This window comes from Cyrtonyx montezumae, unplaced genomic scaffold (assembly GCF_038088225.1).
Source record: "Cyrtonyx montezumae isolate F1298 unplaced genomic scaffold, pur_monq_1.0 scaffold_17, whole genome shotgun sequence".
In the NCBI taxonomy this organism is placed as follows: Eukaryota; Metazoa; Chordata; class Aves; order Galliformes; family Odontophoridae; genus Cyrtonyx; species Cyrtonyx montezumae.
In genome coordinates this window covers 20,668,689-20,691,315 of record NW_027071903.1, presented here as the reverse complement: position 1 = coordinate 20,691,315, position 22,627 = coordinate 20,668,689, and the positions used below count along the sequence as shown (strand labels likewise).

The following is a 22,627-nucleotide window of genomic DNA, read 5'->3' as shown; positions in this document are numbered from 1 at the left end:
ACAGATCTTAGGACTTATATTATTTACCAAATTCCTGAGTGTGTGACTCATTATTTTTGAATACTCAGACTCGCGGTGCAGGACTTGCTCCTTGACTAATACGGAAGAGCAGCCCAGGGTAACTGCTGTCAGAGCTGTGCATGCGGTCCCAGTCCCTGAGGGCTGGTCCTGCAGCCCTGCTTTGTGTGTCAGCCCTGCTTTGTGTGCTGCAGCTCCCTGCAGGGCCTCAGCTCGTGCTTTACGTCATTTCTGAGGAGTGTGCTTTCAAGTGCTTAGGACAATTATTACAGGAATTTCTGAGCTTTGCTCTTAACCATCCCTGGTTTCCAACTATTATTCTGCACAGAGCTAACAGGCAGCCAGCTCGGAGGATGTGCAGATTAATTTCTGATAGGTAATACACATAAAGCTCTTTCAACGTGAAAAACACTGAGTAAGCACTAAATGTTTCTATGCTGGTATTAAATATCCGAGGCAGATTTACTTTGCTAAAAGTTACCTAATTAAAAGTCTTGTGTTTTTTTATAGTGTGACATTCCAAATGTAGCTGGTTAATGCACCTTTGGAGGCTGGCTCTGCATTTGAAAGCCATTAATCCAAGCCCCAGCTGGATGTTTGAGTTCCCAGTGAGAAAGGGCTCAGATTTCAGTCTCGTACTGCAGCGGTTTGTGCCATTTCCTGAGTTTTCAGCAGGAGGGCTCTGGTGAGAGCAGAAAATTTTCCCTCTCCTGCTCTCTCTCTGCTTTTCTCTCTGGAAACACAAGGGAAAGGGTTGGATGATGGCTCTCCAAATATTTCTGGATTGCAGATGCTTCTGTGGGGTACATTTCCTTGCAAATCACAAACCTTCAGTAAAGTAAGGTGGGATGTGCAGGTGATGCTTCTGAATTGCTGGTTGATTTGCTTTACTAACTCAGATTTGATGTTACCAGATGCTGGTCTCACCACAAACCTGAAAGAGTAGAGATATTTCTCATGTCTCTGCACATACATTCCACAGGTTCATGTGATTTTCCTCATGTCTGAACAAATTCATGTTAGAAGTCACTAATCCCAGCTACTGCAGTTCTACAGAGACAGCGTATGTTGAGGACACCTGTGCTCAATGGGTCATGAATCACGCAGCATCTGTGAATATAAAGGCTTTAGGAACGGGTGACCTCCTCTGGACAGGGAGTGCTGCGCTCCAGCTGGCATTTACCCATCCAGTAATTGAAGAAAGCATACAAACAGGAGGGGGAACTACGGCTTACATGGGTTGATAGTGATAGGACAAAGGGAAATGGTTTTAAACAAAGACAGGGGAGATTTAGGTTAGATATGAGGAGGAAGTTTTTCACTCAGAGGGTGGTGATGCCCTGGAACATTTTTCCCAGAGAGGTTGCGGATGCCCCATCCCTGGAGGCATTCAAGGCAAGGCTGGATGTGGCTCTGGGCAGCCTGCTGTAGTGGTTGGCGACCCTGCCCATGGCAGGGGGGTTGAGATGAAATGATCTTTGAGGTTCTTTTGAACCCAGGCCATTCTCTGATTCTGTGATTTGCCACTGCAGTGGAGGAAATGGGTAAGAGCAGTGCACCAGGACGGCAGATTGATTCAAAGAGGTTTTATTATTGCATGTGCCTTCCTTCAATAAAAAGGGAAGGTGCTGAGGTTCCTTCCATCCAGTGAAATGGAGCATGTTGTTTCTGATGTCTTGTTTTCTGTTTTGTTTGCAGTTCCTACTTCACCTCCCAAGGATGTGACTGTGGTGAGCAAAGAGGGAAAGCCTCGGACAATCATTGTGAACTGGCAGCCTCCATCCGAAGCCAACGGCAAAATTACAGGTGCAGTTTGCGTGAGCTATAAAGGCAGATAGAAGATAGCTTGTTAACAGCAGAATGTAATCTACATAACTATGTGAACATGTTCCATACTTCATTTAGCCCGGAGCTATCCAAGGGTTCAATATCATCTTTGCCAATCTCTTTAGTGGCTCAGATTAATTATTTACTTTTGTACCTAGTAAAAATATATTAAGATATAAACTGTAACTGCAGTGTGTAATGGGAGTTGAACCAGAAATATAATTGAAAGTTTAAATGTCTCAATAACCTTTGCCTTCATGAGCTTGCGCTATTCTAACAACACATCTCCAGAAATACACCCGTAATGTGCCCAGCCTGTCAGGATTTCATTTAGAAGGCTCTGTCCCAGTGCTCCCTGTCATCTTTCTGCCATTTCTGTGGTACAGAACAGACTTGGAGCCTGTTTATTACTCCCCTGACATAATCATTAGGAGTAAACTGTTATTTGACTTGGTAACTGCATCACTTTCATGTCAGATAAATCATTTATGGAAAACAATAATTACTGTTACCTTTCAGTAAGTGTTCTGTTTGGATTCCATTTCTGAGAGCTTTCTGAAATAATTCACTTCAGTTTTCCATTTTTTTCCCCCTGCTTAAAGCAGATTTTATTGGCATATAGTTTGTAGTGTATGATTTTGCTTTTGTTATCAGAATTCACTGCGGTGCAGAACCAAACCTTTGAAACCTGTCAGCAAGGGAAGAGTCTGATTACACGGAGCTGTAGCTCACAGACAGGAGGCACAATGAGTCTGATTCCTCTGGAAGGCAGGATGGTGGAGACACTGTGCTTAGCACGAGCTATAAAATTCTGAGCATTGTTGTAAGACACCATTATTAAGTATTAATTACAATAATTTAAGTATTACTGAAAGCAAGATCCCAGGAGAGCACAGTGTCTCTGTGACACGGATACAACTCAGACAGGGCAGCCCTCGCTCTGCGTGCTGTATCTGAGCCATTGCTGTCTGCTCTCACAGACAGCTGTTCAGATTTCCTCTCTTCTCTGTATAAAGCCGATTCTGGGCTACTTTATTATCAGCAAGGTGTTTCCTCTGTACTGGAAGGAAGATTTGAGCAGAGCAACATGGGCCTTAATCTTAACTGCAGGTTACAGGACGTGCTCACTAGCTGCCAGTGAGGTCATGGAGGCAGGTGTGAAACATAAGGCTCAAAGAACCCTAGGTTACATTTGTGTGCTCTTAAAAAGATAAGCCTGTCACCTTATATCATGTGTGTACGTGGAGCCAATGTACAAAGAGATCAGCATTTCCTTACGCAGTGTGATTAGTAAGATGATCTCACACATCTTCCAGGTAAGAAAATGTCAGTACTGTGAAGCAGTTCCTTGCAGTTAATTGTATGTATTCCCATTCAGCATGTAGTATGTATTCGTTTTTGCATAAGAACTATATGCTTTCATAAACATGCACGTATGTACGTAGCGGGAGCCCACCAAAGGTTAGATTCAGATTGTGTAGAGTGGGATTTGAGGGATGTGGGAGCTGAGTGCCCTCTGCTGGACAGAGAGCCGCTGCCAGCGAGAAAAACAGGGTCTTGAGTAATTAATTACTCGTTAAGCCAAGTCATTTGGTTCTGAGCACTGATAGCAGAAGTGCTGCGCAGTGATGGAGTGCCATGCACTCCATAGCACGTCTGCAGGTACTCGTCTTTTCTTTGTTTGATGAGGATAGGATGGATGGAAAATACTGAGATGTGCTAGTCTGGATTCCAGATGCTCTTACATCATTATAATTGCTGACTAATTAGTACAGTCATGAGTAAACTCAGTAGTCTTGTGCCACTGCGCTATAAATAATGCTTTCAGCTGTTGCTGTGTGCGTATGTTGTTCACTTTGTAGCAAGTTATTGTCTACCCCCAGTGGTTAACTGTACCACCGAGGGAAGAAATTAAGCATGCCAGACCTACAGCTGCTGTTTCAGGTATCATGTGTGCCATACTGACTGCTGGGGCCCACGTGAATTTGGGCTGTCAGCAAGGCTTCCCATTGCCTCCACAAACTGGAAGGTGCTCCACAGAGCCTGACTCCCCTTTCGTTCTGTAGCCCCCATGGACAGGAATCTGTGGCTCAGGGGAAGCACCAGTTTATGCATGAAGCTTCTGAACTTGCCCTGTATTTGTGCCTGTTAATGCCAAGGGCTCTGTGCTTTCTGTGTGGCAGAACTTGCAAAGCTTTTACTTCACAGTGGTCTGTATTTGCAGTATAATAAAACATCACGTACTCTTCCTATACCTTTTTTTTCAAGGACCTACAAGATAGCTTCAGTTCTCTTCAGATTGTTTTCTTTGTTAAGAAACTGAAAAGTAATACTAATCGCATTAGATGTATCTAATACCAACTCAAACACACTTTCTTGAGCTATGCATGAGAATGTTTTGATGTTTCAAGGTTAGTGATTTTCTCTAAATATTAATACTTGGAAGATGTATTTAGAAGAGTAGCTTTATGTTATTTTACATTATTTAGTCCATGAACAGATAGAGATGGAAATGAGGAATTCATCCATACTTTATGAGCAGCGGTCAGAAATGTTTATATTTTAAATGGATTTTTGCTTCTCAACATACTTGTGAATAGCTTAAAACTTGAGAGGGGAAGGCTGTCTGATACATGAATGCATCCCATGTCTTTGAAAATGTAAGAAGACACTTTCAGAAACCCATAATCATTTAGCTGTGCAAATATCTTTAATAGTCAATAGAACTCTTGCTGTTAGATCTTACCACTGCCGTGTTCTTTTATGTGTAAAATCCTTTTGTTTCCTTCCTTTGAATAGGATACATCATTTACTACAGTACGGATGTGAATGCTGAGATACATGACTGGGTTATTGAGCCCGTTGTGGGGAACAGGCTGACCCACCAGATCCAAGAACTGACCCTTGACACGCCGTATTACTTCAAAATTCAGGCCCGCAACTCCAAAGGCATGGGGCCCATGTCTGAGGCCGTTCAGTTCAGGACCCCTAAAGGTAAGTATCACCTGCATCCAAATAGCTTCTCATTTTCTGAATGCCACACCTCAGAGGATAGGACACCAAGCAGCACAGCTTTCATATTTAATCTGGAAAAAAAAGAGATGATAATCAAGTTTGATTAGGAGAGAATTTTCTCTCTGATTGCTCTTGCCTGTAATTAACACATATGCAAATTTTGCTCAACTATTTGCTTATTTGTGTTAATTCCAATGAGCAGCTGTCCCTTTGGACATCTAGTTACTAGCGCTGAGGGCCCACATCCCACGTGTGTGTTTTAAAAAATGAGTTTCTAGTCGGTTTATGGCTCAAAATCCTGCCTGTCACATCTGCTTGTGATGTATTGGTCCAAAGCAGCCAGAGCTGGAGCTGGGGAACATCATGGGCATTGTGACGGAGCTGCTGTGGCACGGCAGGCTTTTAAACCAAGGAGTGCTTGTTAGCCGTGGCATGCTGTATCTTGGGGGAAAAAAAAAGCACGGAGAGGTGAAAAACAGAAATTGTAACAGTGCTTTCTCCATATGAATATTTGTGGTTAAAAATTTAGAGCTGAACACCAACTAGTCCATTTATGCTGTGTGAAACTTGAAATTCCATCTCTCGCTCCTTCAAGCCTTGTGATGTTTCTCTTGTTTTTTCCTTCCCTGCGCTTGTCCCACTAGCTGAATCCTCAGATAAAATGCCTAATGATCAAGGTAAATGAACAGCCATGCTTTCTCTCTTACTCCATCCTTTCCACATGTTGTTTTCCTTTCCATGTGCTGTTGCATCTCCTAAATGAAACAAGTATCTGCTGCTCTAAATATAAACGAGCAAGTTCCTGTTGTGCTTTTAATAGTGGAATAACTGGAAGCTCTATTTGTGGTTTGGGTGTTGGGAATATGAAGTGGCCTTTGTAGTCAGATGTCACATGAAGGGACAAGTGGGTAATGCCAGAGGTGAATCATTCTGTCAAAATGAATTTTGTGTAAGTGATATTCCAGGCAGCCTCTGCCCACGGATGTGAAATTTCAGTATATAGAGGAGGAAGATCAGACAGTTATCTAATTAGTACAAGTGATGTTTTGTAAGCTCTACATCTATAATTATTTTTGTAATTCTAGAAATCCTTTTTTTTTTTTTTTGTGAGATTTGGCTTGGCAGCTTGTTTAGACTTCAGACTCCTGAAGAGCATGGCATTAGCTACTAACAGCCTTAATGCTTGCTTGAAAAATGGTAGCTTTGAGTTTACTGCATTGCATTATGCAGCAAATGTCCTAGGGCTATTTTTACTTTCTTCCAAAAAAGCTGAAAACCTAATAAAAAGGGGAAGAATTAGTCTAAAGGGATGAGGCTAAAAGGACACTGGCAAGCAGCTTAGACATACAATTAAATGGATCCTGACAGAGTTTGAGAATGAGCCTTTCTTAACTCGCTTTATATCTGTTATTTGGAAGTAATTTCTTAAATACTCTTACCTTCTCAGTACTGATGTTGATAGTAGGCAGTTACGGAGTAAGTTTTTACCCAGATGCATAACAGAGATGCTGGCTGGGATGCAGGCTTGTCGGGGGGAAGCAGCTGCTCCCCGTGCTGTCACTAGTCCTCCACTGCAGCTAGAGTGGAACAGGGAAAGATTAGGAAGTTTTACTTAACAGCTGCTGTTTCCTCTTCTGCACTTATCTTCTAACTTCGTTTCAGCAGATAACTAAATTTTCTCACTGACATTATCATCCCGAAGTAACATCTTCTTCTTCTAAAAGTTGGATTCATGTTTATTAACGTATATGATTTTATAAATCATAAAGGCCAAGAGAGTTTTATTTCACAATTCCTCTAAGAGAGGATGGAGATGATAAATCACGGCAGTAGGTTAAATGGAGAAAAGAAGAACACATGCTGAGCAGCAGAAATGTGTGCTCTGTGACAAGATCCTGTAGCTGCAGAACTGTGTCCCTCAGGAAATACTGGACAGGTCGCTCAAGACTGGAAGGAATGAAGCTGCAGTGGGACTGAAGCTCTGGGCTCCATGGTTCTGGGTTACTGCTCTCCTCTTTCGGGGTTGTTCTTTTGCATTAAGCATCCTGAATTGTTCTTCCACACACTCCTGTAGCACAGAGCTTGTTTATCAGAAGTTGCTGGCTGTTGCTGTCAGGCTGCAGGGCCTTTGCCTAGTATAAAAGCACAGGTAAAGGCATCTCGTCCTAGTAAAACTACCCTAAACTAGCCAAAATAAAAGTAAGTTTGCCTGCGTGCAGAGAACTGATGGGCAACAAGAGTTTCAGATGAACTTAATACAGAAGGGAGTGGAAAACCCCAGCAGCAAAGTGAGCTGCTAGATAAAGGCCGGTTGGCGGCCAGAGAGAAAGTGCAGAGTGCGTGTGCTTATCTCAGGCACATCCCAACATTTTCAACACTTAAGTAGGATTTGCATCCTTCGTCACTGGTGCACCCATATGGGGGTGGTATGGCAATGAGCACAGAGCCCTGATGAGCTGCACTGACTGCAGCTGCCACGTGGTCCCTGCTGGTCTGGGCAGGTGACTGTGCATATCTCATTATCTACTCCATCATCCTATGTCATCTGTTAAGTTGAGCAGCAATTATTTTAATTTTCATTCCCAGTGTTATTAAGGATATTGAATTATACTTGGCTGAGCTCAGGTCTTTACAGAACCTCATTAGAAATATCCCTCGTGAACAATGATTCTGCAATTATAATTCTTATTCTTATCAGCTAATTAGTTGTTAATCTTGTTAATAGGTGCCACATTGCTATTTTATTAGGCTGTTTTTAACAAAGCACTATGCAGTGCTTGGTAAAATGTTTTATAGAGGTCTAAAGATAGCATGTCTATGTAGTTACTAACGACATTTATAGTCAGACATTGCTTGTTTTGAAATACCTGCTTCCATCCAGCAGAAGGATGGACATGAAGCATGCCACCGTCTCCTGGCTGTCAGCTGCTCCATGACCTTGCCCACGCCGAGGACCCAGTTGCTGCATTACACATGCACAATGCTGTCTGTCTTTTTCAAACATGGCCAGTTAGTTGTATTGCCTCTGGAGCATGTCTTCAGAGCTAGGCTTTAGCAGAGAACTCACCTCAGTGTTTTTTTCCACATCCTTTCAGTGCAAGTGACCTGGCCATGTGGATCTAAATATACAGGCTGCTTACAGTTCTGTTTAATACATTTCATGGCTGCTGCAAAATGATCTGTGCAGTACTTCCAAAGTGAGAACACGCTTCAGCTGGCTGCCATGTCCTCTCTGGACTGGCAGCTGCTAATGATCATTGGCATTACACATCTGTCCTGCAGTACACCTTTTACAGTATTTGAGGCAGCACCTAATTCCTCACTGTAAATGTGTATTGTTCCTTCTTTTTGGCCTCTTCGGGGGTTCATCTGGTTTTCTTGCTGGTGCCTTCTGCTGCCTGTAACTTAGACAGCTGTTAGCAGTTGTCTAAGTTACAGGCTTTGATACAAGGTTCATAACTTCCATTTCATGTACATCCTTTTACACTCAGTACTTGTTGCTTGGAGTGGATTTTTAACTGAGAAAATCCTTTTTCCAGTTATGAAAGTGCTGCATTTAGGGACTTTTGTTTGTTGTGGTTTGGGGCTTTAGTGTATAACCGTGTGTGTGCCGAGTATCCTGAATTGCTGTAAGGGGAAGGTTGTTCTTGGCACGGTGTGGTTATCACTGGAGGTAATTCTGCATTCGTGCATTCTACTGAAAACACATAACGACGAAAGAACATGGGGTTTTTCACCAGAAGCATTTCAGTGATACTTCATTGTCAGTTGTGGAAATGTGGAACGAGGGGAAAAAATGGGGAGTAGTTCAGAGCACGCCTGTATGGTTAGGCAGGGACTTAATATTTACTGTGCTTTGCTTCTTCACTTAATGTAATTTGGGCTTAGGAAGACAAACACGTTTTAAAAAAATTACCGTTTCAACATGATTAACTGTGCAAGTGTGGTAAAGCCATTTGTCTCAATATATACCTGTGTATCACTGCAGTATTCCTGCAAATAATTGTTATTATATTCTTTAAGATGGAACAATTAGCTGCGTGGGAAACTAATCATTAAATAGCTCTTTTGAAGTGGTTCTCTCCTTGGAGGAACACCCTTTGTGCAGGGGGGAGACGAGGAGAAAAATGTGCTCACAGTGGTTCAGAAGGAAGTTCTGAAGGACTGCCTCAGATGCGACAGTGTGTGGGAGTCTGGGGTGTGTGTGTGTGTGGATGTGTACATGGAATTACCACATATTGACTTTTCCAGCTTCGGGCTCTGCAGGAAAAGGAAGCCGCCCGTTGGACGTGGGGCCGGACTACAAGCCGCCGCTCAGCGGTAGGTGTGCTGCTGAGGAGTGGCACTACGCTGTTCACAGCCCTCATCAGATCTCTTTCTGTACTTCTTTCTGTCGAGAGTTGTTCCCACTCAAGAAATCGTTTCAGACTTCTGTCGTAGCACTTTTGCCTACTGTGTATGGTATTGGAAAGAAGTACCTTCACGGGCATTTGCATTTCAGTCTGACAGCAGATCTTGTTCTCAGGTTAGTTTTAAATGGCTGCTGTAGAACACAAGTGTAGAATGAATTCAGCAAGAACAGAGCAGGAAGGAGAAAAAACATCTTAACCCCTTCTCCTTATTAGCACTGTGCATTGTGGCAGCCGTGCCCTGCGGTAGCACTCATTAGCGTTACATAAAATGTGTTTTCCTTCGGAGGAGAGTGCCCGCAGTTGAATACTGATAGGATTTGTGTGATTACTGAGTCCAAAGGAATGCCCACAGTGTTTTAGTTCTAGCAAGGTCCCACGTTAACTCCTCAGACTCTGAATTATTGGATTTCCTTACGACAGCTGTTTGAGGAGGGTGAACTTGAAGTTTATAGATTGTTAGTAGGAAATGAATCTGGGAAGTGCCTTACAGATGTAAAAGTAGTACAGAGACACAGTTTGTGGACAACAAAAGAATGAGCAAGCATTTCAACAGAATTGCATCTCGCTCGTTCCACTCATCCATTTCCCAGCCTGGATCGGTGCCTGTCGCTTCTGATGGGGATCTTTTCCAAGTCCTTAAGATAAATAACCCCTCTCTCCCTACTCTACAGGCAGTAACAGTCCCCACGGAAGTCCTACTTCTCCCTTGGATAGCAACATGCTTCTTGTCATCATAGTATCTGTTGGAGTCATCACCATTGTGGTAGTGGTGATCGTCGCTGTCTTCTGCACTCGTCGTACCACTTCTCACCAAAAAAAGTAAGCTGTCTGGGTGGTATTTAGCCCTGTCCTGTCCTTCTCCTTTAATTCTGTTTAATCTTCCCTTTATGGCGGTTTAGAATTTAGTACTTTGAAGTCTAGAGGGCTGTCGAAGCCATGTGCTGAAGTCAGAGTAGTAGTGCAGGGCTGGAGCATGAGCCTGAGTTCTGTTGTTCAGAAGATAACTTAGCTGTATTGGTGGATGTTACTGTGGAGATGATGATGATGTTGCTTTACTATTCCTGATTCACGTTTCAGAGTTTACAGCTATCAGAGGTTTACAGACTTGGACAATGCTTTCATATAGACCTGCATCTCTAAAGAGAAATTATTTTTTAAAATACTGGGATTATCTTGCATTCCTTTTTGAAAATCAACTCTGTATGTTTGCAAGTAATCACACCAATTTTTGGTGGGTGTATTGCTGGAAGCTCAAATGGTCATCTGAGAGCTGACATCTCTTGTTACACAGCTTCTATTGCCACCTGTACCAGGATTAGATGTAGAATCAGTTCAGAGCGGGCAGCGTGCGGGCCTGCCTCTTGTGTTTCCTGTCTGAAATCTGTGTAGAGCTGCGTGAGCTCAGCAGCACAGGCACATTGTCACTTCTGTTCATAGCATGTACTTCACTGTGTGGAGCAGGTTTCCAAGCTGCGCATGATAATACCTAATTTTTAGATAGATGACTGGAGTGGAATCTGAACCTGGTGCAGAATTCTGTAGAGAAGTGCTCCAGAATCCTAAATACAGATGTGTGTCTGACTCCTGCCCTCATTTTGGAGACAGAAATGATGCTTCCATTCATGGGCTCCTGAAAGTTGTTTCTGCATTTCTTTCAAAGAACTGATTTATTTTTTTTTAATACAAAGAGACTTTTATGCAAAATGAGAGTTTTAAGGAAGTGATGAAAGCCAAGCTTCTAAGATAATCTCCACTTGTTCTGCTCAACCTGAGCAGAAATCCTTTCAAAATTGAATGTGGTCAGGTATCCAAGCCATATATCCCAGACACATCTAGCAACTGTGCTGCCTGAAGGGACACCTTTCTCCATCATTGCCAAGCTTCAAAACGAGTGTATGTGGGCGGTACAGTGCCAGAATTCTAAATTTCAATTCTCCAAAAAAGCCTTCTTGTCAAATGTCTGCCTCACAAACATTCTAGTTAGTTGTGTCTACTCTGAACAGTGAGAAAATGATCATTCTTCTCATTAGTCTTTAGGTTAATCATGCTGTTGGGGTAATGGGCTATTTCCACGCTCTTGCAGCTATTGTTTGAGGTTGTTTGTAAGCCCTGGAGTACAGCACAGCGTGGTGTATGTACACTTCATGTTTAGAATATCCCCTCAGTAACTATATGCACGAGAAACTTAATTTTTGTTAATGGAAGCTTAGACTGTGGAGCACAGTTCTGCAGGATGTGGTACCATTTGAGACAAAACTCTACATCAGAGCTGCAGAACGTGCAGGCTGTGCTCTGAGATGCCAGATGTGCTTATATGTAAAATTCAAAGCTTCCTGCCCAGTGGGTAGCTTTCACTCAGCTGGATACAAGATCAGAAAGAAATCTCGATGAAAATTCACTTCTTTCAGCCAAGTGAAGGGAAGCATACATCTAAGAACACTTTATTTGTTTTCCCTCCCAAGGAAACGAGCTGCCTGCAAATCAGTGAACGGGTCCCACAAGTACAAAGGGAACTCCAAAGATGTCAAGCCTCCTGATCTTTGGATCCATCATGAAAGACTGGAGCTAAAACCCATTGATAAATCTCCAGATCCCAATCCAATCATGACAGATACCCCAATCCCTCGCAACTCCCAGGATATCACCCCAGTTGATAATTCCATGGACAGCAATATTCACCAAAGGCGGAATTCCTACAGAGGTGAGCTATCAGCAAGTACTTAGGTCCTGATTGTTTTAAATTAAATATGTTTCAGTGTCTCTGTCAGAATCTCTTCAGTGAAATTTTCTAGGCCATCATATGTCTTTGTTCTTAATTTCCAAGTAGTTCATTTGCTTTCTGCTTAGTTTATGAGGCTCTGTGAAAAGGAAGAATTGTGTGTTTTAGTAAGAAAACTGAGTTGCATGAGTGTTAGATCATGATTTATGGAAACATTAGTAAAAACTGATTAGTTTTCAGTAGTTCATGTAACAAGTGTGTGAGACAGATTTTTTTCTGCAGTCAGGCAGTCAGGTCTGTGTTTACCTAATGGCCTAGAGAGTCCTTCCAGTGCCCAGTAAACATTTTTTGTCCTCCTCCTGGTGAAGGATGGAAGGGCTGGTTTTGTTCATTGTGAGTCACAAAACTGCTTACCAACAGGAGAGCCCTCTTACACACCTGGAAATGAGAGGAGGATTTAAATCATTTTGGTATGGTATCTCAGAAGTCTTGCCATGGTAAATAATATTCAGTATTCTTCTTCTAGGGCATGAGTCGGAGGACAGCATGTCCACGCTGGCAGGAAGAAGAGGGATGAGGCCCAAGATGATGATGCCTTTTGATTCTCAGCCACCTCAGCGTAAGTCTCCAGCCCACCTGGCTGCCTTGGAACTGGGAGCACCCAAACAAGCCGTGGTGATACGTATGCACACCCACCCATGCTGACTTACACTCTTTCTACTAAGAATCTTCCGAGTAATTCTCCCATATCTGCAGTGAAAACAGTTCAAAGAAAGCATCCCATATCCCCTGTTGTGAAGGCCAAGTTTGAGTGAGCAGGTGGTGTGCTGCAGAAGGGAGGTGAGTTAGGAATGTGCCCAGCAGTTTGTCTCAGCCTTCAGCAGTGGCAACTGCTGGTGCTTTTCAGGGAGATGTGAGCCTGACTGCTTTTTATAGTCCACCCTCTTTGTGCTCTGCCAGCTGTTGTACAGGAGCTGTGGAGGGTACATTGCTGCCAGGAGGTCTATTTACTGACCTGCTGAACAGATCTGACTCCTTCCTGAATTTGCTGTTTGCCTCTAGTCTCCCATGGCAGCAAGATGCAGACGTTCAGAATGTGATGTCTAATGTAGTGATTTGTATTGTCTCTTTTTAACTGATATCTTACTGGCTTCAGCAAGCAATCTGTGGTTCTAGTACATCAGGATTTGGTGGTGTACTCTGTGTTCTCCTTAACCACCGCCTTTCTGGGTTGGTCAGTCTCCATTGGATTCATCTCCACCATTAGTCATGTTCTTCCCAGCCATGTGATGTAACCTTTTCAGCCTCTTTTCAGGAGGCAGCTGCTCTATCGCCTTGATCCCAATCTTAAATATTTCTCAGATTGCTTCTGTGCCTGGCTCAGCAGCACAGATAACTGATTAAAGTTAGTCCCAGCAGCACCAGCACATGGGGAATCTCTACTGACTCTACATTGCCTTGAAAATGTTACTGGCAGCATCTTGAAACTTTCACGGGAGTCATAGTCACTCTTTCCTGACAGTGTTTACCTGTACCTGCAGTGACCTTAATCCTGCATTGAAGCATCAAACATAACTGCTGTCCCCAGTGCACAGACAGCTCAGTTACTTGAGAAGTAGGTCTTGACCAGTCTGCAGTTTATTGTCCACCCTCATGGGGCAAACAGAAGTCAGTATGAGTGTATCCCAAAGCACAGTAGTGGTTCAGGAGCAGCTTCAGGAGCAGACACAACGCAGTGACCCAGTGAGGGAAGATGAGATCTCAGCAGTGTGTCACCATGTCTCAGTGCAAGATGTCCCCACTGGTGAGCTTGTTCCCTTTACTGTGCAGAATTTACTGTGCAGAAGAAATGGCTTGGAGGAGCAACGCTGCCTTTTATTGGATTTTTTTGGAAAAGATACCAGGAGCCCCTGCAGTAGGTACAGTTCCACAATGTGTTTGCTACACTGATTTTATTGGAATGTATTTCTACCTCTGATGGAGGCTGAGGCTTTTGGTCTGGCAGAGCAGACTTCTAAATGAGGAGGCTGTCTGGTTTTACTTCTTATTTGTGTGCTTCCCTGCCAATTAATGACCTGTTGAGCAGAAGTGCTAACTTAGAATTTTTGCTGAAGCAATAGAAATACGATTATTATTATTACAAAATATTTTAAGCTTCTGTTTACGAATGGTAAAACTCTGAGATGAAAAGAGCCTGCTAAACCTCCCAGCAGCTACACTGTGAAACTCAGGAGCTGAAAGATGTTTCAGGAGTAATATCTTCTTTTCTTTGTTGGGAACTAAGAAGTCTGATGCTTCCTGTTTTCTCCAAGTTTTACACGTATCAGGAAGGAGCAGAGGATAGATTTATGCTAATCACCTTTATTCTGGTTATTTTCTTAAAAGTTGGTCTGCTGTCAAAGATGGGTGCCTCACAGGGCACGTGGCAGCTGATGATTTCCACAGTGTGTTCAGAGTTGCATGAACCCATAAAAATGCAGACTGCATGGAGTCTTCCTTTGCGCTCCTCTGGTACTGACAAGCATGTTTTTCTCCAGATGAGATACAGCATTGGACAAACACATCGGAGTACACGCAGCAGCCAGAGCTGAGTGTATGAGGGGCATGCTGTACAGGAATAGCATAGCAGTGTGTGTCTCACGCTACGTTAACTCAGTGAGAAGGACACCCAGCAGCTTGCCCAGTCAGTCCCACGTAGGATGGAAGATGTGCAGCTGACAGGCATGATAGGTACAGTGGTGGCACGTGTCTTACGAAGGCAGCATATTCCAGTTGCACTGTTTGATGGTATTCAAGCTGATATGATTATGCTGACAGATACAGTTGTGGAATTCTCCTTGCAGCACCAAACCTAGCTTTGGCATCTTATTTTGATCCCAGACCTACTGTGTTTGCTTGAGAAGCATATCTGTTCTCCCTGCCTTGTAGGATGCTGCTTTCCCAGAGAGAGGAGCGATCCATAGGTGCAGCTGGCTGGGTGAGGCAGGTCAACACGAGGCACTGAATGTCAGGGAGGAGAAGTAAGACCTAATGGTGCCTCAGGGCTTGAAGTTGTGACTTTGTCATTATCTCCTGTTTGCAAACACTCAAAGAGTTGCAGCTATAGGTTTCTGGTTTCTGGTCAGTGAAAGCAATAAGGGAGTGAATGCCTTTTAGATACTTTTCTGGCAGAAGCAATGCAGAAAGGTGACATTCTGGTACAGGAGGCCCTTCCCAGCAAGCAGGGCAGGCAGGACCATTCTGTGTGCTTAAGTCTGTGGCTGCAGTTATGTTGCTACTGCTTTTTTTTCTCCTCCATGGTTGTGTTCAAATTTACCTCTTAATACTAAATTAGGATAATTTAGTGTTCAGTTTCATTATAATGTACAGCAGTGCAACAGGAATGGCATGTGCCTGGCAGGTTCCTGCCTTTTGACAACAGGAAGACAAGACTTCTGGAAGGATGTTAGATTCATTTTTGAACTCATCAAGTTTCTTTGTCTGTTTCTTGATATGAATTTTGTACTTCTTTGGAATTAAATGGCACATCATGGTCTTCATGAAAGTCTGGTGGCACAACGTACTGATTTTTGAGCTGTAAGGCTACACATGATTCAGATCTGATAACCCAGAAAACTCATTGCAGAGTTGCCCTCAGCTTAAGCTGGATGCAAGGTAGGAGGGTGCACTTATCTTCACTGGATCACACTTCTCCCCCTTGCTCACTTGATACTGCTGTGGATAGAGCTACTGCAGTCTTGTTTATACTTAAAATAGTTTGATGGCTTGCAGTGGACGTGCCTCCTACCTCACCAACACACAGGAGGGCTCCTGCTTTCTCTGGTGGCTGTCATCTCTGCCTCAGCTTCTGATTGCACGGGTGGCTCTCGTGGGGTGTTCCTCCGCTTCCAGTTCCCTGTGAGACAATGCAGCTTTTCAGTCTTCCTTGAAGCTGTTAGGGACAATACTTGATATTTTACTGTCTCCTCAGCCCTGTGCAGCTCTTTCACCAGCATCAGAACTTATCTCTGAACACTCAGTATTCGTGCATCTACCAGAGGCTGATAATAGAGATTGCTTTCTATTGAGTGACTTAATGGGAGAGGGAAATCTGTTGTTAGTAATAGCTCAGCTCTGTGCACATTGCCTCCTCTGATCAGTTCACACGTTCTGACAGGTTGGTTTCTAGGAAATAAGGGAGTCTGAGAGTTCAGATTTGTTTACTTGGCCTTTGAGTTCAAACTGTATTCATCACTGCAAAGAGTCCTAACCGGCTCACAATGGTGGGATTGTTTGTGTCTGTCCTAGGAAGTGAGTTCCAAAGGCAGCATATGGGGGGAATGTCCAGAAAACGTTCAGAATGAATGACCCAGCACAAGCATTTCTGTGGTGCTGGTGGTAGTGCTGAAGTTTAGCCTTTCCCTTCTGTTTGCCATGCTGAGACTCTTTCTTCTCAATGATTTTAAGCAATTCAGTATTTTATGCATCCTAAGAATTAAGCTGTGTGCATGCTTTTCCTGCCATGTGGGGAGTAGTGGGATGTTTCAGCAGGGGGGTGAGGGCACAGGGTGATTTACAGTAAGCCTGAGATTTGTCTGACTTAACCAGGAAAATGACACAAAGGATGAAAAAAAAAAAAAAAAAAAAGTTTTTGTTTAAGTACATTGGAACAGAGTTTTACTAATTCTGTACAGAGGGGATGGATACAGCTTTGGGTGTCTTCTCCTACGCTTATTTGTCTTACGTTAATTAATTAACCAAAGATGCCTCGGTGAGTTACAACGTTGAGAAATTCAATGGCAGCCAAAAATGATTTTGGAATTTGAGCTTGTGTGTCTCCTGTAGGAAGTCTGACATTTACAGCACCGCGTGAAATACGTGGAAGTCCCTTTAGAGGGAGCTGAACTTCTTTTTTCTCAAGTGTAACAGAAAGCTCTTGGAAGATGCAGCCAAGAGAGGTGCTGCCTCTGGGGGGGGTTGTTCTTGTCCTGGAGGGAGCTAAAGCATAGAACAGTGCTGGAAAATTGGCCCTGAAATGTTGACTTGGTATAGTTGTAAATCTGCTGAGCAGCACTGTGGGAGAAGGGAGGGATGTGGTGCATTTCAGTACACGTGCATGCCTGTCTGTACGTTAAGCATTTTTCTGCCTTGTGTTCATTCACAGCTGTGATTAGTGCCCATCCCATCCATTCACTCGATAACCCTCACCATCATTTCCACTCCGGCAGCCTCGCTTCTCCAACTCGCAGCTATCTCCATCACCAGGTCAGCCCGTGGCCGATGGGCACATCCATGTCCCATTCAGACAGGGCCAATTCCACAGGTGAGATACAAATGTCCAGGCAGATTTTGATTGTTGTGGAACAGTGAGTGAAATGTGGAAATCAAGAGCTGAAACGGAGCTTGGTCAGCCTCTGCTGAGGCCTTATAGCATGAAGCATGGACCAACACAGCTGGTATATTTCTTTCTTTTGCTGTATTTATTTCTTTGTGCTGAATGAAAATACAGTTGTGAGGCTTTTAGATAGCAGCTGCAGTTTCTCCTAACACTGTATTTGCTTCAGTAGGTGACCCACAGCACATTTTCAGGTTCGTTGCCAAAAAAAGACGGGAGAAGGAATAGAGGAGACGTTATTTCCCCATGGAGGCAGAGGGATAGGTTTAAGCACAGACAATATCCTTCCATTAGACTGAGCTTTCTGTGACCTGCATCTTGTGTAGCTCACGTATTGATCATTGTGATAGGTGATAATGCCCTTTGGAAAGGAAGGTTAATGTTTTGTACACACTTCAGGCAGGAGGACTCCTTATTCTAAAACCTTCAGCCCTGGAGTCTGAAACATCCATTTACACCCAGTGTGAGCGACTTAATTTGATAATAACTTTCCTGATGAGTTGTGTTTAAATGCAAGAGGGGACTAAAGTCCAGACTTGGTTCCTGAGAATCTCTAGTTAATCCACCAGAAGCACAAAGAAAATGGTGGTGCTTCCTGTGCAGTGCTTTTCAGGCCTCAAGCACAACCAATTGCAGTAGTTCTTGTGATGTCTCCAGTGCTGTGAAGAATTCTGAAGCAGCGGTGTTGTTAGAACACGAGTAGGTAACACGTAGGGTTGAAGTGAATGATGGGCTCCTGCAGGTCAAGGCTGAATTTTTAATTAAGGTTCCAGAGCCAAGAGAGTTGTTTCCTGTTTCCTTATGAAAGCACTTCACGAGGCTGCAGTGCACCAGCAGACAGTGTCTTAGAGGCAGATGTTCTTTGTTCATACATTGAAGTGGTGGCTCTTGCTGTCCCATTCTTGTCCTGCACATGCTCTGAGGGGGCTCACGATGCCCTGAATTCATGGTGCCATCCCATTGTCCTCTCAGCTCAGGAAGGACCCTGCTGCCTGGGATTTCATGTTGGCCTTGAAGTGATTTGAAGTCTATCGATCATCTCAGAAGGAAAAACCAAATGTCTCTTCTGTCTGTGCTGCAGTGATACATGCATGTGTATATCTGTGTAATAGTTCCTATGCTGTGAAATACTGAAGTGCAAAATGAGAAGGAAGATTGAGTCCCACGCTGCATTACAAGGTGCCCACTGTGTCTGGTGACACACGGCTGTTCCAGCTCAAAGCTGCTGGTTGCTACTGTGCCTGTGGCCTCATTCCATTCTCAAGCTTTTGTTAGTGGACAGCTGTTGCAGTTCACCTTCACACAGGACAGCTGCACAGAGCTGGGGGTATTTGCTGCACAGTTGACTTGTGAATTCACTTCTTAGCTTAAAGCAGCAATCCTGGGAAAAGCACTTGTCAGCACTACTGCTTTGTTTCCATTTGACCACAGAGAGCACTTCTGTTCCAGAAAACAAACCACATGTTTTGGTCTGTTGTAGAATCCGTCCGAAACACACCGAGCTCCGACACCATGCCGGCCTCCTCGTCCCAGCCGTGTGCGGACCACCAGGACCCTGACAGCAGCTCAGGTGCTTACCTGGGCAGCACGCAGGAGGAGGACGCGGCCCAGAGCCTGCCCACGGCTCACGTCCGCCCGTCCCACCCACTGAAGAGCTTCGCAGTGCCGGCGGTGCCGCCTGGCTCCGCGTACGACCCCGCGCTGCCCAGCACCCCACTGCTGACCCAGCAAGGTGAGCGGGGAGTGAGCAGCGCACGCAGACAGGGGAGGAGACTGGAAGGAGAAAAGGATGTGTGAGGGTTGGGGTTGGGGTTGGGGTACGGTACAGTCAGTGCAATGCGTCAGGGGCTGGACTGAACCGTTTTGTATCGTTTTTAAGGCCTTTTTCAGTACATAGATTAACTAACTAGGCAAATTCAAATTCAGCATTCCATTATTTGAAGCATTCCATTTCCTGTGTACTAATAGAATTCTTTTTATTCACCGAGAGCTGTCTGAATAGGAAGAGAACTGAGGCCTAATTCTGTCGACAATTTCTTTTAAGCTCCCACCCATCCAGTTCACTCGGTGAAGACTGCATCAATCGGGACCTTAGGAAGAACACGGCCTCCCATGCCTGTGGTGGTTCCCAGTGCCCCTGATGTGCAGGAGACCACCAGGATGCTCGAGGACTCGGAAAGCGTAAGTGCCCTGACACTGCCAGCAGCTTCCTGCTGGACCACGGCCAACTTGTGTTTGTGTGATAGCTGCAAACTTCAGCAGTGACTGCAGGGAGACTTCCTAAGGCAGAAGAGAGTGAGGCTTCTGGCTTTCACTGAGTGCCATTGCACAGTAACCCACATTAAAAAAAATAATCATTTACTGCAAATACTTTATATGCAAGGCTGTAAATTGAGAGAATAAACACCTAAATATAGGTAGCACTTTCTAAATCAGAAGATTACCTGTGACCATACCTGTTTTACTGTTTGCACAAAGCAGATGCTGTGCTTCCATCTATTCTGGTCTGCAGGGCCCACCAAGTCAAAACTGATAAATCTTCAGCCACATTTTGGCTGTCCTGAGGCTATTAGCTGAAGACAGAGTAATGCTTTCTAAGATTTCCTTTATAATTCCTCTTCTCATGCTCAGTGCTGCTGTTTTCTTGCTAGCCTATTTCAATTACACTAAGAGAAGAGTGAAGCCCAGATCTGTCTGTAGCAGTACTCCTGATTCTTTTCAGCACCTAATGGAGTTTCAGTTTATGCCTTTGGTTTCTATTTGCAGGAGCTGTGGAAGTTCCCTGCACATCTGGTTTTTGCCTGCTTTCATTTTTGCAAGCATAATGTGCATGGATTCTCTTAAAGGTGCTGCTTATGCTGCTGCATAGCTGCCAAAGCATCAAGAGTGTCATTGCAAAGGAAGAACTAAGTATGAATGCTAAAATGCTTAAAGCCATCATCACAAATCTGTTTCTATGGAAGTACTCTGACTGTCTGGGAAAAAGGCAGCTGTTGGGCCTTGTTAAAAATAGGCAGCTTCTAAGAAGGGAAAATGTTGGAGGAATCAGGCAAAAGCTATTTGTTTTCCTTTGAAAGTGCAAGCCAAGGAGTTGTTACATTAGCTATTGTGTAACTGTTACAGAAAATGCTCATTCTAAATGATTTTTTTTTTCTTGCTTCCTTTTTCTCCCCTCCTTTTGTTGTGTTGGTGTCTTCAATTCACCGTCTTGATTGTATTTCCTTGAGTGCTGGGCTAGAGATCGTAGACAAGCTTGATTTGATGCACTTTTCCCTTTCTATTTGTCACTCCTACCTTATTTATTTATTTATTTAGGGTCAGTACTAAAATACTTATTATTCATAATTAAGACTTAGATCTTAAATATATTCATCCATAAATTTAGCCACCGATAAATGTGTACAATATGAAGTCATTGTGCCTACCTTATGCTTGCTGAAATAGGAGTTTTAAGAGGTAGTTAGAAGGTGATTTGTCTTGACTGAGCTTGTATGAGGTCCTGAAGGAATGAGTCTGATTCCATGTTCAGTTCCAGCTCACTGACATTTACCATCGGCCAACAGCTGCACATAATGCTTTACATACAGGACAGAGAGGACATCTGTGGTACAAAGGAGTCTAAGGGGTGGTAAGCTGCACATCCCTGCACTGTTCATTTCTGTGTCAGTGAAGGAAAAGGACTGCAGCCAGAAGTAAAGGAAGGGATAGCAGGTGAGAGCACTCCTCCCTGGAAGGGCTCTGCATTGTGGCATGCAGGCAGCTGAGCAGTAGCTTTCGTATTCGACTCGATCCAGAAGATCTCATAATGGGCCTTGAACGTACAACAGCAGAATTGGTCACACAGGAGCTGTGCTGCCCCAGGTTTGGCAGAAGCCCAGCTGGTATCAGAGTGCCACGTGCAGCCTATCTCCTTTGAAAACAGAGAGAATGAGGAGAATTTGGAGAAATGCTCCCAAAGCAAAAAAAAGAGTTGAAAATGACACAGTGCTGGGAAAGACGTAGCTTTCAAAGGCTTTGAGATGCACTTGGTCATAGGATCTTTGTTGCTCTAACTGAACAGTTGAGGCTAAACATGGAGTACCATCTTTTAGCAAGCTTAAGTGATCTTTCGTTAAAGTAATTTTACACCTGTGATTCTTTCAGCCATCTTTTCAATTAAGCTGGGATGATTTTTTCAAGGAACCTACTTTGATAGAAATGCAGGTGTTGCCTTGGAGCAGGAATTGGTACCTGGAAAACAGACAAGATGATCATGGTCTCAAAATGAGTGAAATTATGAATCACTACTGCACAAAGATGTGTTTAAAGTTTGAGTGTCATTCCAAGGTATTAATTCCTGTAACACAATAAATCTGCTTATCCATGAGTCAGAGCCACAGTCTCCACCAGAATCACTGAGCACTTCTTGTTGTTCCTTCCTCCCAAGGAAGCAGAGCCCTGGCAGTAACTTTTTCCATCTCCCACAGAGCTATGAACCGGATGAGCTGACCAAAGAGATGGCCCACCTGGAAGGACTCATGAAGGACCTTAATGCCATCACTACGGCATGACCGCCTTCTCCAGGACATGACTCCAGATTGTTTCACACGTCTTGGGACTCAGCCTTGGAACACAAGGAATTGTACAGAAAAAAAAAATACAGAAGAAGAGGGACAGCACATTGAGAGCATCCCAGGAGCAGAGGAACCAATTGGTGCATTTGTGCTACAGCTGGTTGAAGAGGGATGACCTTCCCGGCCGTCACAAAGTCACACCGAGTTGAGTTCCATTTACCTGCTGAGTCCATGCAGGATGGGATGTAGCAGGCTGAAATTAGCATCCAGACAAAAGGAAAGAGAATGGACATCATTGGTTTTTTTTCTGGTCAGGTTTTATCTCAGTGGTGTGATTGCCCTGCCTTTCCAGTGTTGGACATTCGCATTTATGTACAATTTTGTGTTTTTATCTTTTATCTTTTTTTTTTTTTAATAAAAAGAAAAAAATAACGTAATCAAAACAAACAAAAAAACAACAACAACAAAAAAAGAGAAACTTATTGTTTTCCACAGCATAGACTGACATTTGACTGCTTGTTCTGTTGTGTATGAAAATTCATTGCCAGCGTGGGTTGTTCTGTTTTGTTTTTTATTCTGCATATAATTACATCCCCTTCTGGCAGTTAATCCATGGCCTTTTGGGATGCTGCACTGTTATTTGTAAGCTTTTTTTTTATTATTATTATTTTTATATTATAATTATTAAAAGCCTGACTTTCTCCTCTCA

At 43.6% G+C, this 22,627-nt stretch overlaps 1 protein-coding gene across 2 annotated transcripts in view; it reads left to right on the top strand.

The window, feature by feature from the left end:
• The window catches only part of NEO1 (neogenin 1), a 179,654-nt gene extending 157,027 nt beyond the window's left edge, over positions 1-22,627 (top strand). For both annotated transcript variants that reach the window (XM_065733638.1, XM_065733637.1), the window contains exons 19-29: positions 1,717-1,824; positions 4,645-4,839; positions 5,505-5,537; positions 9,112-9,180; positions 9,944-10,091; positions 11,735-11,973; positions 12,518-12,610; positions 17,135-17,293; positions 18,846-19,097; positions 19,410-19,546; positions 21,832-22,627. In XM_065733638.1, the coding sequence (XP_065589710.1) occupies positions 1,717-1,824; positions 4,645-4,839; positions 5,505-5,537; positions 9,112-9,180; positions 9,944-10,091; positions 11,735-11,973; positions 12,518-12,610; positions 17,135-17,293; positions 18,846-19,097; positions 19,410-19,546; positions 21,832-21,915 (1,517 nt within the window). In that variant the 3' untranslated portion in view covers positions 21,916-22,627. The remainder of the gene's footprint in view (positions 1-1,716; positions 1,825-4,644; positions 4,840-5,504; positions 5,538-9,111; positions 9,181-9,943; positions 10,092-11,734; positions 11,974-12,517; positions 12,611-17,134; positions 17,294-18,845; positions 19,098-19,409; positions 19,547-21,831) is intronic.